Raw genomic sequence first — 17,861 nt, 5'->3', positions numbered from 1 at the left:
TATTACACTTCAAAGGAGAGGTGAGCTGAATAACATTTTCACTAATACCTCCTGAAATAATTCAGAAACTGACTCCTTGACATTAAAAAAATCTCTCTGTACAGGAAAAAGGGCTGACAAGACCAAGTTATTTCTTGCTGGATAGGGAAAAAGCCACCTTGTAGCTTTTGTCCTACCATGCATTCCTTCCATATCTGCTCACATCATTCACAGACAACAAAAACCCCAACAACAATGAAAAAATCCAAGTAATGCAACCCCCACCAAAATAAATTTAAAAAAAAAAATAGGAAACCTTTTTCTTTACAATTGTTGCCATCACAAACCTATGCTGTTGGGTTGGCCTGTACATGCCATATATAAACTGTGCCCCTTTTATTAATTCACCTGCCAGAGCCTGTAAGTTTTATCGCAGTAGAAAAAGAGACAGCAGCCTGATCTTCCTGAAACAATGCTAAAAACATTTAAATATCTCTAAGATGTAAAGGTTTCAATTATTAAAGGCCCACAGCTCACTACAGACCTCTATTTAACTGCACATGTACATCCCTTTAGAACAATAATTATTTTCTAAACTGGAAAATAATATGACTTGTAGTTTTAAAAAAACAGTATTTACTTGGGAAAGCCTCCAAAATACCAAGTGAATATAACACAATTCTATACTGAAAAGTTATTTAAGGTGCAAGCAGTTTGATGTTGCATCTGTCTGCTTTATTTGCACAAGGCCAAGTGTATCACAACCTCATTTTCTCATGGTTCTTTCAAGTCAGCTGAACATCCCAAAGGGACAGTTACCAGTCAGCTGTTGGTTTACACTTCTGGGTAAGGGCCTAAAAACTGCTGCAATGGAGACAGAAAGGAAAATTCTATGTATGGGAGACTGCATGGATGCAAAATTAGTTTTACTGAAAGTTTCATACTCATGAGGAGAAAAAAAAATTAAGTGGATCTAGAAGAAGTATTTGTACCTATTTATCCAGTAAGCCAAGTGAGAAGGCTCAAGAGTAGAGAAGTTGAATGTGGTTCTGTAATAAGGGCTTCCTTCCCCAGGAGCAGACATGAGCCACAGTGAGTGCCTTTAGCACAGGTACCTGTGCTCAGTTCTTCCCTTCCATCTGTCTTACCCCATACAAAGTGCTCAAGCCTTGAACGCTGAGGCAGCTCAAATTTTCAGGGTTTTTTTCAACACAATAATAATTCTCAAGGGCCATGCCCACATTCTTTTACTCCATCCTGTTACTGTAGCTACAGCAGTCACCAGATGAGCAATTTCATCTGCCCCATGGTCAGTTATGCTCTAATGCTGACTCTGAGATGGATTCAATGTCTCAAAGGATTTGAAAGGCCTAAGTTCACATTGATAAAGACTTGGAGAACTAAGAAAATGGTAGGTATAAGGCAAAACTTATCCTTGCATCCTTTTCACCTTTAAAGCACACATTTTTTCCCAACTCATCCATGAGGGAAGATCACACAACAAATCAAATTGAATATACTTGGTGCCTGCAGTTTCAGTCATACTGACTTGGATGCAGACGATGGCAAACCAGGCTTGTCTGGACGTTTTGGGTGCAGGAGTCCTGCTCTCAGTAGGCTGTTGGTCTTGCTTGGAGGAATAGGCTTCTTGGGTGGTACTTGAGGAGCTTGTGGCTTCAAAGGCTTCTGATCCAAAGCTCCTTTTTCATCTGACAAAGGAAGTCACATTTTAAAAACCCACATTATCTAGAATTCTTACTCTGCTAATCAGTTAGAAAGCACCTGCTGTCAGAAATGCCTTCTCTGAAGATCAAAATGAAAATCACATATGCAAGTGTCTTAAATGACACCTTATCAAAACACACAAACTACTTACCTGAGCTCAAAAAGATTTATCTTAGAGTAAGATAAATCTTCCTACTGACATGAAACAGTAGTAATAAATTATGGATTCACATTATTGCACAGCAAATGACAGCTAAGAACCAAAAGTCTTTGTACTGCTTTGTCTTTTCTACAAATTCATTTGATTTTCTTTTAAAGGGGTAGGGGTTTTTATTTTGTTGGAACTAGACTTTTACACACGCAGCAGCATAATTTATCTGTGGAAGAAGGGGAGGAGAGAAATTAATTTTTATCTGAACAGCTGAATTTATTTTATCTAAAGTCTGCCTTCTTACAAAGAGATAAAAATTAGGTATGGATAATAATTTTTTTTAAAGCTGTATTTATTTATTCAATGACTGCATGACCTAACTGAATCTTGTCCAGAGGAGCTGACATACAACATACAGGAGACTGAAAAATTCAAGCTGCTTTACAAGCAGTAGTTGAATAGGTTTGAATCCATGTGTCCTAACTCTACCCTGCTGGACAGAGCCAGAGCAAACCTTCTACTTTGCCCTGTAAAACCATATCACAGTTCATTATACACAAAGTAGTGAATATTCTAAAAGATAATTTAGGTCACAGCAAGGGGTTACAGTTCTTTACAGTTACTGCCCTTATAGGACAGTAAATCAGTAAACTGGGATGGAGAGAGTGACCTTCAGCTTTGATTCTCCCCATCCTCCCCTCCTGCAATTTGCTTTTAACCAAGTATTGACGTGGTGTGAAATGTTTATATATGCTGTGGACCTGGGAGCTGGGCTGGGTATTTGTTTCAGCTCCATGCCAGCAAAGTGCCTGAACTGCCAGGTCAAGGACTGATTTCCTTTGGGTAAGTCCTGCAGCCACGGAGCCCCCCTCCAACCCCAAAACAGGAAGAAGCCAATGTTCTTTCACAAAGTATTGGGAAGCAAACAGATCCTAGAGACACTTCTGCCAAAAGCATTGCTCAGGGGCAGAATTGTTTCCCTGCTCTGGAACACTTGAACACCAGGAGGAGAAATGAGCAAAACCAAAGGGGCTGCCATCTCCCTGCAGGGTCTCAGCATGGAGCTAAGAACACAGGATGCTGAAGCAGTGGAAGGATTTGCCACACGGTGGGGCTGCCTGCCCTGTGAAAAGCAGCACAGCAGCAGCAGCAGCCTCTCCTGCCTCCCCACCCAACACTGCCCGTTTTAAACACCCAACACCAGGCAGCACCATGCAGATCAATCGGCTTTATCGGAGCTGTGCTGAGCACAAGTTGAGAATTATCCCTTCTGCTTTTAAAAATAAGAGAGTTCATAAACAGGGCAGAAAAAAATGCTGTCATCAAACCCTATCCTGAACTCTCATCTGTCAGTTCTCCCTTCTAATACTCCCACTCAAAATCTGAATATAAAAAATGGCTATAGCTAAGTGGAATAAGTTAATATCAAAGGGCAAGGTTCACCATGAGCACAGAAACTGGGAATTTCTGCTGGACAAAATGACATATCTTTTTTGGATTTTGCTCCTCAATTAAAAAGAACGTTGGCTAAAAATGAATAGTTTAGTAATGGAAATAAAAGATACAAATCTGAAGACATTTACACTGGAAAAAAATTTCCACATGACACCACTAAGTGTCCTTCACTATAAATACAGAAACACTCATAGAAACTCTAATTTTCATCAATTTTTGATTGCAATTTAAGACAGATTAGTCTCCCAATAGGCATAAAAAATGACATGGTCTGACAGCTTCTGATTAGAGCTGCTCAATTAATTTTTTTTTTTCCTGAGAACTTGTCACAGAACAATTTCATATTCAATAAATTCAATTACTAGTATTAACACGGATATTTTTCCACAAGTACAACTGCACTGATAAATGGGCATATCTTCCAGTAAAACACTAGTGCTATCTAAAAAAGTAATTTTTATTACCTGATCTGCAACTGAATCCAAACAAATTTTTCCTCCTTCATTTCCTGTAGCTCAGTAAGGAAGAGCTCTCTACCTTACATAATTTTGTACAAGATTTCACATTCCTATGTCTTTTGGATGGTGTTACTCAATATTTTTTCCTCTATTCCTCCATGAATAGTTGAGCTCAACTATGAAAAGATTACCACCATAGTCCAAGCAGAACCAGTTTAAAATTAAAGTGGCTTCAGTTTAGAAGAATTTAAAAAGACCAGGTGATACACATTTCTGGAATCATACAGTTGATCTCAATTCATACCTGAAGATACTGCTCCAACAGATAAAAATTACTTGTTTGCTCACATACAGAACAAACAGAACTGACTTTAACAAGTGCCTTTCATATTCAATACCTGAGAAGGTGCCTTGTTAAAATGGGGGTAATAAAAACTGCCCAAGGAAGCCAAGAAACCCATCAGCAGCCTCACTGGTAGAAATGCTGGTCAGCCACAGTTCTCCATTCACAGGACAGAGTGGTTTTGTAATTTGGTTAAGCTGCAGGAACATCAGCATTTCTTCTGCAAGGCCCAACCAGCACATTTGTTTAATTGCCTCATTTTTAAACACAATCAAACATTTTCATTTGCCAAGTTTTTTACAACAAGAAAAGAAGCTTTTTAAAATCTGTTTGGGTGACAACAGTAACTTTGCCTCTGGAAAAGGGTGTTCTTTAAATTTTAAAAATAAAGTAGTAAATGTCTCCAAATTCAGGGGAACTTCAAAATATGGAATATAGCAAGAATTATCAGTATAAGAAATCTCTATCTCTGAGACTGTAGCATCTATCTAAGGAGTCTTGTATCTGTTCTGTGTAACTCTTCCAAAATACTTTTGACCAGACTGATTTTTGCAGCAGTTAACCCTTGCCTTTCTAATAACTTACTACTGCTGCTCAAAACCGCAGCCACTGTTACAGAACTATACCTTATAAATTTAATAGAAACTATGTTATTGTGCAATATAATAACCAATCTTGAGAATGTCATATAATAATAAGAAATAAACATTTTAACAGAGTTTAGGAGTTCCTCTAACTACTCCAAAGACATTTCTGTAACATCACAGACACAACAACTTCAGTAGATGGTGTCAAGGGAGTTTGCATGATGACTCTGAACAGAGACCCTACTGCCAGAGCAGCCAAGTCACCATGAAGAAAACTGTCCTTACCTTTTTCTTCTGGCCTCAAAGAAAGGAATTTCTTATCTCCAGTTGGCAATTCAGGTCTTGCAGCTGAATGCAAATACAAACCACAGACATTTTTCAAAGAGCTTTAATTATCTTGGTCACTAACTAAAAATAAGACTAATGCCAAGTTGTGTCTCCTCTTTTGCAAGGAGCGTAATACCATTTATAAACACTCACTTGAGCCCAGAAAATGGTGAGCCATTGTTAAAATGTTTCCAAAGTAGGCTCCATCATAATTTTAAAAATACACAGCAGTAGCAAAATATATAAAGTATGAAAAGTAAGCTCAAAGTGTGACTATGGCTGCATTACTAGGAAATAAAAAGCTACTTCTAAATTTTCTTTTGAAGTCATGCACTGTTTCTGCAATTTAGTATTTTTTCAGACCACCAGACATGTACTACATACCTGGACTTTTAACTGGAGGTGGAGGTTTCTTTGGCTTCTGCAAAATGAAGAGGAAAAAAACCCAAGTCAGACAGGCAAGCAAGCAGATATTCTCTGTATCCAAGACAGCCTCATTTGTGTTTTGTTTTGCATGCTGTAACGTGGAGCTTGTTTACCAGCTGATTTCAAAGTATTTCACAAAGGAGGCAATCAATTCAGACAGGAAACACAAAGACCTGGAACAATTCCTCTGATATCTCCCAGACAACCAGTTATGAAAATTCAGAAACAAAATTCAGGTCTGTTCAAATGTAACCAGTGCTTCAGCAATGTGCATAAACAGAGGGAAGAAAAAAAAAAAACCTAAATCCAGTAATTTCATCTTTTGTAGTCCAAAGAATTGCTCTGATCACACGCATTTTGATTTCAATATGTAAACCTAAATCTTAGTTAGTACAAGAATACAAAGAATAACCAAGTAATTTTTTGAACCAAAAGCATTCACTTTCAATAAAAACAGATTTCTGAATTGAGTATCAGAGGAATGGCTTCAATTAAGTGACTTTTAAGTTACAAGTGTAAGAAAAAACTAACAGATGCTGGCAGCATTTGTCTCAAAGACTGCAGTTACATGAAAAACATTGATTTGAACTCCCTTACCATTATACTTAAGTGGGAAAGATGGACAAACTATGCCAGCCATTTAAAATGTACAAAATATCACAATGCAACAGTTTGTACATTGAAATTACTGTTTTGAAACAGTTATTCATCACTTTCTGATACACTTGGAAGTTGAATCTCTGTCCTGCTAAAAGGAGACTGACACCTCTCAGGAGAGAACTCAGCCACTTGTCCTCAGAATGTCATTCATTAAATTGCTTTAGAAGATGGGCCTTTCTGGTTGTACTAAGGACAAGATTCCCTGATAAAATGATACAAAAACCTACAAAACCACTTGTTCTTCACACAGGTACTGCTGAAACCATACAGGCTCTGTCTAACACAACCCCTCCAAAAACACCCTGCAGTGGGTATTTTTCAAACAGTTGCTATGGATGGATTTCACTTCTGTGCCCCTACAGCTATTGAATAAGCTCTTTTTAATGCAACAAGATTTTATTCTAACATGTGAAATGTAATTAAGCAAGCAGGAGAACCCATATTCAATTTCTTTCTCTGGTTTCAGAGGACACAAAAGCGAGTGTACCTAAGTAATAAGATTCTGTTTTCTTTCTTCCCAAAAAAGTAACTACATTATCCAGCTGTGCAGCATTGCTGCCTCTACCAAAAACAATTAAACAGAGTTCAGCATCAGCTTGCCATTGTACAGTTCTGCTCTGTGTTTTCATGAAGTCAGTATCAAATAGCTGATTATGATCACCAGCCATCCAATGCCTTGAACCTGAAAGCTGCTCAGTGCAAGGTGAACCCCTGTGCTGAGACACTGCACACAAAGCAGAATAAAGGATCAAAGCAGGGAAATGCTGTTTAGGGTAAAAGAATGGTGTCAGCCCCTCCGTAGGAAACAATTCTGTATTGTGAAATAGCAACCCTACCTACTCTCTCTTCTTGTATTTTGTGGCATTTATGCCGCCCTTGCACAGCTGAGAATCCAGCTGTAAAGAAAATTCTGACTGGGGGTAGGTAGGTTTCTGTGTATGTGAGGCAACTCAGGATAAATTATAAATTATTAACTCCTGATCTGGAGCTGAATCCATTCCACCTGGGGCTGGTGTACATTTGGGAATTAACACAACCATCTTTGCTACACAAACATGACAGAACCAAAACATCACACTAATCTCAACAAAAAACCACACTATAAAACAAGGACCAAACTTACAGGACCATTGAGTACCACATGAAAACATGAATTTCTACAAGTTAGTACATGAGATGGTGAAAAGATATTTCTAAATCCCACCCAAAAAATATCCTTCATATACTGCAGCTAGTTTTGACATGGAAAAATCCCAGAAGGGTCACTCAGCATTTTGTAATTACAGTCACTTAAGGACTTGAGATGGAAAAAACCAACAGCTTATCTCCTTCCTAAACAGTAAGGGTTTAATTCAGTAATCAGTAACATGTAACACCATGCTATCAGAACTAAACCCTTTTCTAAATGACCTGATCATCCTCATTCATTAGAGGTAATCTCAAAAAAACATGCCTCATTTTAGTATTTATGGACAAGTTAAACACAAAAATCCTTTTCATCTTTCTTCTTTTATACAACTAGGTCAAGATAAAGTTAAAACTACCACAACTGTAATATTTTAAGCAGCATAATGTGTTGTGACCTCTTTTATTCTCTGCGTTTTCATTAATAGGTTTTTTGTGATACTAAACAATAGGTGTAAGAACTTACAGGGAAGTCTTTATCAGACTCTTGTATTTGAACAGCAAAGTTATCTGGGAAGACTCCTTCTTTACCATTGAGCTCTCCTCTCCACCAGCCTGGCTCTCCAGTGTCCTGAAACAAACAACAGGTCATTTCAACCAGTATTTACTTCTTCCCCAGAACACACACAGCTACACAACAGCTTCTTCCTTTTTACTCACAACAAAGTAATTGTTTGTCTGAAATTGGGCAACTTAACAAGGGGAAACAGCTACAGATCAGATCAGGTTTGGTCAGTTTTTGTTTTCTAAAATGCAGGATGAAATTATATTACATCATATAAGATAAGGATAACATCTGCAAAGAGAAGTACATAAACCTAGTTAAGACCTAACACACAACATTTGATCTTCTCAGCTTCCTTGACCAGCAAGTTATTCAGTAAATACTCCAAATGTTATTGGCATGACGCACAATTCTACTAAATAAAAGTGATTCTGATGTGATGGATCAGCTCCACTGGTCTGAAAAGGGTGGAGAAGCAGAAGAATATACCTCCCTAATAGAAAATATAACCATACTATGAGAAATGAAAATACAATATTGGGTAATGAATTCAGTGGCAGAGAACTCCATTACATGATGTTACTGATGAAGGCCTTTGTCCATAACAGAAAGTATGAGGTAATACTTTACCAGCATAAATAACAGCTTTCCTCTGTGCCTCAGATCCAAAAAAATCACAGAAACCTACAATGGTTTGGGTTGGAAGGGACCTGAAAGATCACCCAGTTCAAACCTCCTGTCATGGGCAGGGGTGCCACTCAGTCTGGACTCTTCTTACCTCCACTTTGGACCAGTTTGTGCTTTGGATAAATTGGTTTAAAACAACAGAGAGGCAAAAGATTGAGTGGAGATGGGGCAAGGGTTGCTGTGTTTACAAAAGGGCCTTCCATAACTACTCTTTTCCACTGTACTTCTGATCAATGATGCTCATAATATCAATTACTTAATTCCATAAAATTATAATCTTAATAAAGAAAAATGTGTTAAGTCTTCTTCTGCAACTGAGTGAAAGTTGAAGATGAAACTTTCCACTTTTTTAGGAAAGTCATTATTTCTTAATAAAGGCAAGCATATAAACTAACACAAGACTGCAGAATAATGCAGGGAAATTAATTACGAGTAGGTTTATTTTCTATTTAGAGCCATCTCTGCATCAAAATGATCCATCAAAAAGGTGCTTTCAGAATTCAACACAAATGAGAACATTCAACTAAATAATCATGTTTCTCTTACAGACAGAAAGTATCACTAAATTCTGTCTGGTTATTCTGAATCCCCAGGGAACAAGAACTGTTTCTGAAGGTAAAGGGGCAGTTTGCAAAGCTTTTCCCATTTCCTCACTGAAAAAGCATTTGGTACTGAGTGTACACTGATCCCACTGGCCTTTGAGGACCCCAAGATAACCTCCCACTCTGGAACAATCTTTGAAGTCATCTGTATCTCCATTAAGTGCAGAAGCAAAGAGTTGACTCTCACATGAGAGAAATCAGTCTACAGGAGTATCTGCTCCAGCAGACCCTCCTGCTTCTCAACTCATACACAACCTCCCTGTACAAAATTCACCCAAGCCATACACATGGTCAGGCAGACCAAACTTTCTTACCTTACTGATTATTTGAATGATCTCGCCTTCTTTAAAGCTAAGTTCATCATTTGAGCCATCATAGGAAAATATTGTCCTGCAATATTCCTTGGCTGGAACAGAGGAGCACAATTAATCTGGATACCATGGGTAGTAACATTCATTACAACAGCTCACTTATGGTGTCTGAGATCTGAGAAATTCACACTGTAATCACACTTTCCTTCTAGACCAGCCACCTGAGACTGATTTACGAATATGCAAATGAAAGGAAAAATAAGATTATATACTTATTGAGCAAAGGAAATAGATCTTTGAGAAGTTAAAAGTGTAAGCCCCAAAGCATTGTTTTTTCACAACAGCAACTTAATTCATGCCGTCTTATGTCAGAGGGAGAAAAGAGGCATTAAGTGTAACAGTCAAAATTGTAATAGCACATCTACCCCCCACAGCATTTATGTATTAAATTTTGAGCTACTCTACACAACAATGATTTCAAGCTTATTAGAGTTTTTATTTATTTTCTCAAAATTGATCTACATTTCAAATTTGCAGTCTTCATTAAATACAGGCAGCTGTTTTCAAGTGACATCCTTTATTAACATGTACAGCTACAGAAATTTCAGACAGCAGCCTTCAGAAATTGTGCAGTGAAACCAAGTAACTAAAGCAATGGCATTCCTTGGCTAAGCACCTGAAACCAGAGCTCATCTGAGCCATCAAGCCTCAGCCACAGCCTCTTCTGCAAAAGCAGAAAGAATAATTCTTTTCATTTGGAACAGTTCAAAACTAATCTATTTTAAATTGTGGTAACAATTGAAAAGGCAAGATGATTTGTTTTCCTTTCCCACACTGGCACAAAAACAACCATGAAAAGGCCAAAATACATAGACTTTTTAACCCCAGCATATTTAGAACAATTTAGCAGATAAAAAGATTGTATTTCTGTATCTAGCACACTAAGAAAGAGGAAGCAGACAAAAAGGACTCTTTAGGTGCTGCCATAAGCAATCAGGTGCTTGGCACTGACACCACAATCAGCAGCTGCTTCACCCTCCAGTTAGAGCAGCACACCATCAAGTCACAGAATCACAAAATCATCTGCAATTATCAATGACAGCTTTTGCTGGGTGGCAAGAGAATAAATCAGTTGCAGGCAAACCTTTCTGCTCTTGTTGTGTTTTGTTTAATCAGGATACACATCTTTAGTTAAAAACGCACAAATTGTATTCACAAATAAAAGTGAGTAATAACCACTATGTTAAAATGCCAAAGTATGCCAAGTTTAAAGAGATTATATATATAAATATTGTATCCTAACATAATTGGGGGAAAGAGGGGTCAAATGGTGTTTATTTTATGTTTTAAAGAAAATATTTTTATATACTTGCATTGGAGGCCAAAACAAACTTCCAAAACCAGCAGAACCTCACTGCAAAATAAGCCAACCTAAACATTTCAGAGATCTGCATTTATCTGCTAAGAGATGAACACAGTTTATTTTAAAACCTGGTCTCTCAAAACTGAGGATGAGACACATCAACTATGTGTTGCATATTTAAATAAAACACTAAGGAAGAATAACAAGCTGTCTTCCTAAGGTTTAAGATGTTCTCATCTGGTGTCTGTAGGAATTACCTACTGATGTTCTCCTACAGCTTCTATTACTGTCATATTTAAGTTCCTCTCTGATATATTTGCTTCTCTGGGAAAGAGACTCAGCATGGCTACAGGATTAGATCAACTTCCACGCTTGTAGGATGAGATGCACCTGAAACTATCAAAGGAGCTAAATCCTGAATGTTTTAGGTGTCCAGCTTTGAATGTTGGGATTTCTCTCTAGGCAGAGTTGAGTTAATTTTTATGCATCTTTTTAGACAAGTCAAATTTCACAATGCTCAGAGCTGCACATTGTCTTGTTGGTTCTCAGAGCAATAGCACTGGAATGGTTTAAAAGCAAGTTTTTTTATTTCTGCAAATTATGCATTCCATAGAAAACAACACACCAAAATAAGGTACTTCCACATAAAACAAAAATATACTTAAAATTATAATACAGAAGTTGACAAAATGTCTGCTCTGGAACCAGGGAAATGAGCAGTCTACACATCACATAATCCAAGTTAATTTTTCATATGGGGTTGGCACTCCCACAAGATGTTTTGGGTTGGCTTAAAAATATCTCTCTTGATAAAACTGTGCAATTTGGCAACTAAATGAAGTCATAAATTCTTAAGAGATAAAAAAGAAAAATAAAAAAAACCAGTATAAACAGAACCACAAGGGAACTGGATTATAAAGGGAACAGATCTCAACACAACGTTAACACCAACTTTCTGACGAATGCTGCCACCTCCACAGAAAATCCTGAGCCTACAAAGGAACTTGTGTAACTTTGGGACAGAAATTGTGCTGGGAGACTGTTCCATGGAAACAGGTCTCCAGCATCCCATCAGAATCAAACCAGGCAGGAAGTAAACAACATGTCAACAGAAAATTAATGAGAAATGACTGTTGCAATAAAAGTTCCTACTGCAGCCTTATTTTGTTCTGGGAGACTACCCTACAAATGTTTTTGATTCTTTTTCTAAAGAAATGTAAGCAAAAATTCATTTAGACTTTTTTGCACTTACATAACTCCTCAAAGGTACAGAACATTACACAAAACTTCAGTACACGCAGATGTTTTCGATTTTAACAAAAAAAAAAAAAAACCAACAAATAGTTCATAAGAAAGGACTACCACATAACAGATGATGTAAATATCCATCAGCCTTACCTTTTGGTTTACTTTCAGTTTCTGGTTTTATTACTTCAGGTGTGTTTTCAGTTTTTGTTGTACTGGGAAAATGAATTAACTTTGTTCCAGGGGGATGGGTAGGTAATGGCTGTAATAAAGGAAAAGAACTTTGTTAACAAAAAAACAAAAATTCTTTAGAGTTTTGTTTTGTATTAGGCTACAGAACACACTGAATTTTTCATTAGCTGAGATGATGAAAATTACCATCTCCAAGAGATTTAATGAGTTTTCCCACTAAGTACTCAGCTTACTGTATTTACTTCATTACAGACACTGCAATTAGAGTTTGTCTACTGGTTAAAGACAGAGCACAGCTTTCAAACTGGAAGCTGATCTCAGGATAGGGCCAAATATACTTCAGCAGTTGTATTTCAGCAGTTGCAGGTGTTACTCTCCCATTAACCTGAATATTGCCTCCTCCAGCACATAACAGAAGCAGTTATTTAACAGCTCTGCTCACAGTAACTCACTGGCCACGCTTACTTTGTACTGGAATAAGGCAGAGATATTCAGCAGCCACACAGCACCTCAGACAAGCAGTTTTTAACTACTCAGACAAATGAAAGAGAGCATGAAAACCCATCCCAGCTTCCCTTCACTCTCAGCAATTTGCACAGAACAGTTCAAGTGTCACTAGAGATTTCTCCTAAATGAAAAAACAAAGAGGCATTGCCACAAGTTTCAGAGTTAACATTTAACCAAAATAAATTACAGAATAGCTCATTTTGCCCCTCAAACTTACTGAGCTGCCAAGCAGATTTTGACAGCTTCAGCTGCATCTACTTCTTCACACCCAGAGCTACACACACAGAATGTGATCTTACAGTCAGTACTCACCTGAGCAGCCCTAACAGCATTACTGATAGGAAAAATCCCACTGCCTTTAGTTACTCTGCTCATTTTCATCTACAGTTCAACTCTGCAGATCTTCTACTGTCAGAGGAAGTGGATTTACTCTCCTAGAGCCAGACAATGCCTGTAGGCTGATGCTTGGTGCCTCTGACATACCATAGAGGAAGCCAAGGTCACTTGGGATGTTCCTGCAGTACCTATGCAATTTAACTCTCTCCAGAATGATACATGAAGGAAGCACTAAAATAACCCTCCTCTGAGATTAAACACCTCCAACATGGAAACAGCTCTCTGCATTTCCCCCTTCCAACATAAGATGCAATTAGGAATGAGAGAGGAAGTTTAGGCAGACAGGGTATAAATAGCCTGAGCCCAGGCGGGATGCTGGGAGAGCTGGAAGGATCTCCTGCAGCAGCAATACACTCTTGGGCACTCCAGATCCATCAGTGCTCAGCCTTCCTGTGCTGAACAGCCTGAATTTTCCAAGGGAAAGGAGACCTCTAGACCTCTCTCCTCTACACAGCTTCCTTTTTTTTTTTTCTTACTGTTAAAAGAAAGGTTTTTTTCTTACTCTTAAAAGACTGACAGTGCTCTCCGATCATTTAATCAGCTAACCCCAAAGCAAGTTAAGCACAAATCCAAGGAGGCCATCTATTTTTACAAGAGCTTCATGAGAATTATCTCCCTTGGGCTCTCCAAGCTGTTCTGTTAAGTCTGTCCACCTTTAGGATGACTTTGGCAACAAATATAAGTGCAATATTAAGTGCTAAACTAAATTGTTTATTTCTCTGACATTAAGCTATGCAAAACTGTTTTCTCACTTCATTTACTCTCTTGATGAGAAATTATCTACAAGACCTTTCCAAACAGGCCAACCAAAACTGCACAGAACCAGCATATGTCATTGCACATACACAGTCAAATAGAACAATTCAAAAGGTCTGAGCAGACTTCATATTAACTGCACAAGTTTGGAAAGGCTCTGTATATTCCCAAGTGACAAGGCAGACAGTAGAGAAGAGCCCTTTTGAATGATCAATCTCATGACAAGAAAGCAAACTGGAAGCTAGGCCCTGAAAACCTACTCTAACAGCATTCACATGAACATGTAGTGATCACAGACTGGCACACCAAGGGACAAAGAGGAGGAATGAGGAGAATCCATGTGACTTCACAGAATCATGGAAAAGTTTGAGCTGGAAGGGACCTTCAATGACCATCTAAGTCCAACTCCCTGCCATGAGCACGGACACCTCCCACAGAGCCAGGCTGCTCAAAGCCCCATCCAGTCTGGCCTTGAACAATTCCAAACATGTGGTACCACCATAACTTGTGTGGTTCCAGCATAACCTGTTCCAGCATCCCACCTCCCTCACCATGAAAAACATCTTCCTTACCGCCCCTCTTTTCTTCCTAAGTCTCCCGTCTTTTAATTTAAGCCACTGCCCCTTGTCTTCTCATTACAAACCTCAGGAAAAAGTCTTTCCATCTGTATATCCACCTATATTATATTGAAAGGTCACAGTAAGGTCTGCCACCGACCTCCTTTTCTAAACACCTTCTTTAGGAAGCAACATTCCCCAAGCTTTAAGCAGAAGGCAACACACTTGCAAATTTTCCAAATCATCTGATGCTCTGACCAGACCAGAAACAAACACCACACACACCGTGCCATTGCTCTGAGCATTGCTATTGAGGGAAAACACATTCAAGGAAGCCTCTGATCCTCCCTCCTCCCAGGGACTCGCCTCATTTTTTGCCCTACACCATTACAATTACTACCATGGCAGAGGAAAACAAATCACTCACCAGAACAGCACTAATGATCATAACCCACAAACAAAAATTGAACTAGACAAAGGCTTTAAAAGCCTTCTTGATCACCTGAGTCCAAACTGAAACTCTGGACTATCTCAGCTGCCTTTAATTTACCAAAAGCTGAAAATCCATATATAAGCTTTTGGAATAGTAAGTTCAAGTTAAAGAACTGAGCATTGTTGCTGTGCTTCCAAGGGGTAAGAGCACTCTTGAGTTCAGATCAAAACAAAATTCAAACATCAAAGAATAAAAGTGCTCCTTTTCCCACTCAATCATAAAAAAATGGGGAAAAGAAAATGCAAAATTCTGGAACTGCATTTCTCAGGCTTACAGGTTTACACAACCAGTAATTTATGAAGCTTGGCAGCACTCACTGAAGGTAATGGCAGTTGACACTGAGAACAGCAATCTCAAGATCCACCAAAAGTTGAGAAAAAAACCCAAATAAGCTAAAACACAAAGAAATGCCAAAATATTCCTTGTTTTAAAAGACAAGTTTAATTTATATTGATAGACTTCATCTTCTCCCAGACTATACATACAATCTGTTACAAGGTGAACCAGAGGGGCCTCACACTGCAGATGTGTTTGAGATGCCACTGTGTATTTTACCACATGGCTCTGAAAAGAGAATTTATGTATCAGCTTGGTTTTCAGTCACTAATAGTTTAAATACCAAGACATTTGAATAGACCTTTTGGAATCAATGTTAAATACAACTTACTATGAAACATATTCAAGAGGATTTGTTTTGTTTTATAGGCAAGAGCCCTATGAGAGGGTAATGGTCAGATTCCACATCTCCTAAATTATTTTTACAGGAAATCTCAAAAGAACAATATGTACCACTACAAACCTTATCTTGCTTTTTATCTTCTGATTCATTACTGGATAATCTTGTTTTAAGTTTCACTGAACCTTCCTTAAAGATATCTCCAAACCCAACACCTCGGATTTTCTTTGGCTGTGCTGGTCCCACAGCAGGTTCACTCCCATTTCCTGGAGAGGTCACAGGTGAGGTAGGACTATTAAAAACAGGCTCTGAAAATAAAATAAGAAAGGGAAAGCTATTTTAAAAGCTGAAATTATTCATTTGCTCTTCTGGGAAAAAAGTGGAAGTAGCACAGCACTGTGCACTGCTCCTGATAAAGAGCTTTTCTAGGAACACCACTGCAGCTGTAACACCTCACATTTGTTCTCGTTTTGTATTTAATGTAAGACCAACTTAAATCACACCAGTTTTGTCCTGATTACTCTGGCAACTAAATCAACAGCTCACTAATATTCTTGCTATTTCAATTAGCACTCAGGCTCCACAGTGTTTTCCATTAGTTTTATGAAACGCTGCTTACGCACTCTCATAAATGGCATTTTAGTCCAACATTTAAAAGCTTCTCATTTGAACAGCTACAACCACAGAAAGCAATAATCAATAAAGGTCCATAATGAATCCAAACATGTTTCAACTGTCACAGGAAAACAGAGTGTATTTCAGTGGCAGAGTGATGCCTCTCATGGAAACAAAGAGACATTTTCTTATTGCTCAAAATGCTCCAAGCACTCAAACCAGATACAGTTGTTGGAAATTAATCACTGCTGGATAATTCAACTATTTACACTTCTGTTAATCTTTCAGTTTTAAGGGACAGCATTTATCCACCCCCCAGAAATGTACTTCAGAGAACAACTTAATTTTGTTACTAAGAGCTTTGCAACCTTATTAAGTTTTTTTAATTATGGTTATGTAAAGCCCACAAATTAGGATACATAGACAAGCAACTTTTGCATGCAGAATTCCAGGAGACAGTCATGTGAAAACAGAGAGCTTTTATAAACCAAAGTCAAAATGGCCTCCACATCTTTTAGCCTTTGGGTCAAGTTCTTGCAAGCCTATGAACTGCAATAAAGATCAAAGCATCTTCTTTCTATCATCAATTTATGATATTTTGATGGTACCATGAAGCTAAGTTGCTCTTGACTTCAGTTGCTCACCTTTTGCCTACCCAGATGCTCTTTATTTAGTTATATCCCCCTTATACCTCACAGGACAGCTAAACATCCCTTTGGTGGGCAAAGTCCAGGCTGCACCTTTGAATGACCACAGGTGAGTGAAAGAGGAAGTTCCTGTTTCCCAAGGGTGAGGAGGGACCCTGACTGTGAAAGTAATGAGCATTAAATATAACCCCTGGGGGATGGGGGACTGAACACTCCAACCTTTTAGGTACTGAGAGAAAATACAATTAGTTCAAATTACTGTGCAGTGTCACTGATCTCAGTATTCAGGAATTAAGATCAATGCATACCCATTTGTAAATTCACTGCACCAGACCCCACTACACTCAGGGAACTTGACCTCCAAGGAAATAGCAACTGAGCTATTTGGGACTGCTCAAGTCAAACTCTTATTTTATGCTAATGTGACTTCCACAATTTCAAAAAAAAAGAAATTCCAAGCCAGGCTCTTCCCTGTGTCTGAGCAAGCCCTTGTTTGAAGCAATCAGTACTGGACACGATGTAAATGAGGGTGCACATTACCACAAGGTAAAAGAAAACAACCTGTTTTTCTCAAATGTTAGCCCACTATCTTTTAAAAATCAATTAACTCCTGCTATGATGTTCCCAAAAACCATTCCTGTTTCAGCAATACCATATCACAAGTCCCCTTCAAACTGATCTTCACAGACTGAAATGTTTCTAAAGTGCATTTTCAAGGGAATGGAGTAATTGCCTGTAAAGCACAGACCTGCCTGGCACCACTCAGCTATTGTTCAGCCACAGAGCACCTCCTTCTGCCCCAGCTACACAGTCATGGCCAGAAAAGGACAGCCAAATGTAAATCCTGCCTTAAAAACACCTTATTGTTAGATTAAAACATAATCTAAGGCCTAAGAACTGGGGTGTCTTCCTCTGGACTCATTTAAGTTGAGGCTCTCCACACTGTTTTGATTCCCAAATGACTTGGTTAAACACTTGAATTTTCTGTTCTGGAGAGCTCATGTCTGTGAGAA

At 38.3% G+C, this 17,861-nt stretch overlaps 1 protein-coding gene across 4 annotated transcripts in view; it reads right to left on the bottom strand.

Annotated features, from left to right (window-relative positions):
* Positions 1 to 17,861, bottom strand: part of CD2AP (CD2 associated protein) — a 76,802-nt gene that overhangs the window by 12,485 nt on the left and 46,456 nt on the right. For all 4 annotated transcript variants that reach the window (XM_064411749.1, XM_064411746.1, XM_064411747.1 and 1 more), the window contains 7 exons: positions 15,710 to 15,894; positions 12,163 to 12,271; positions 9,405 to 9,496; positions 7,763 to 7,867; positions 5,410 to 5,446; positions 4,984 to 5,046; positions 1,529 to 1,688 (listed from right to left, as the gene is read on the bottom strand). In XM_064411749.1, coding sequence (XP_064267819.1) covers positions 1,529 to 1,688; positions 4,984 to 5,046; positions 5,410 to 5,446; positions 7,763 to 7,867; positions 9,405 to 9,496; positions 12,163 to 12,271; positions 15,710 to 15,894 — 751 coding nt within the window. The remainder of the gene's footprint in view (positions 1 to 1,528; positions 1,689 to 4,983; positions 5,047 to 5,409; positions 5,447 to 7,762; positions 7,868 to 9,404; positions 9,497 to 12,162; positions 12,272 to 15,709; positions 15,895 to 17,861) is intronic.

This window comes from Passer domesticus, chromosome 3 (genome assembly GCF_036417665.1).
Source record: "Passer domesticus isolate bPasDom1 chromosome 3, bPasDom1.hap1, whole genome shotgun sequence".
Classification (NCBI taxonomy): domain Eukaryota; kingdom Metazoa; phylum Chordata; class Aves; order Passeriformes; family Passeridae; genus Passer; species Passer domesticus.
Note: the sequence above shows the minus strand (reverse complement) of the source record. Positions and strands in the feature narration are given on the sequence as shown.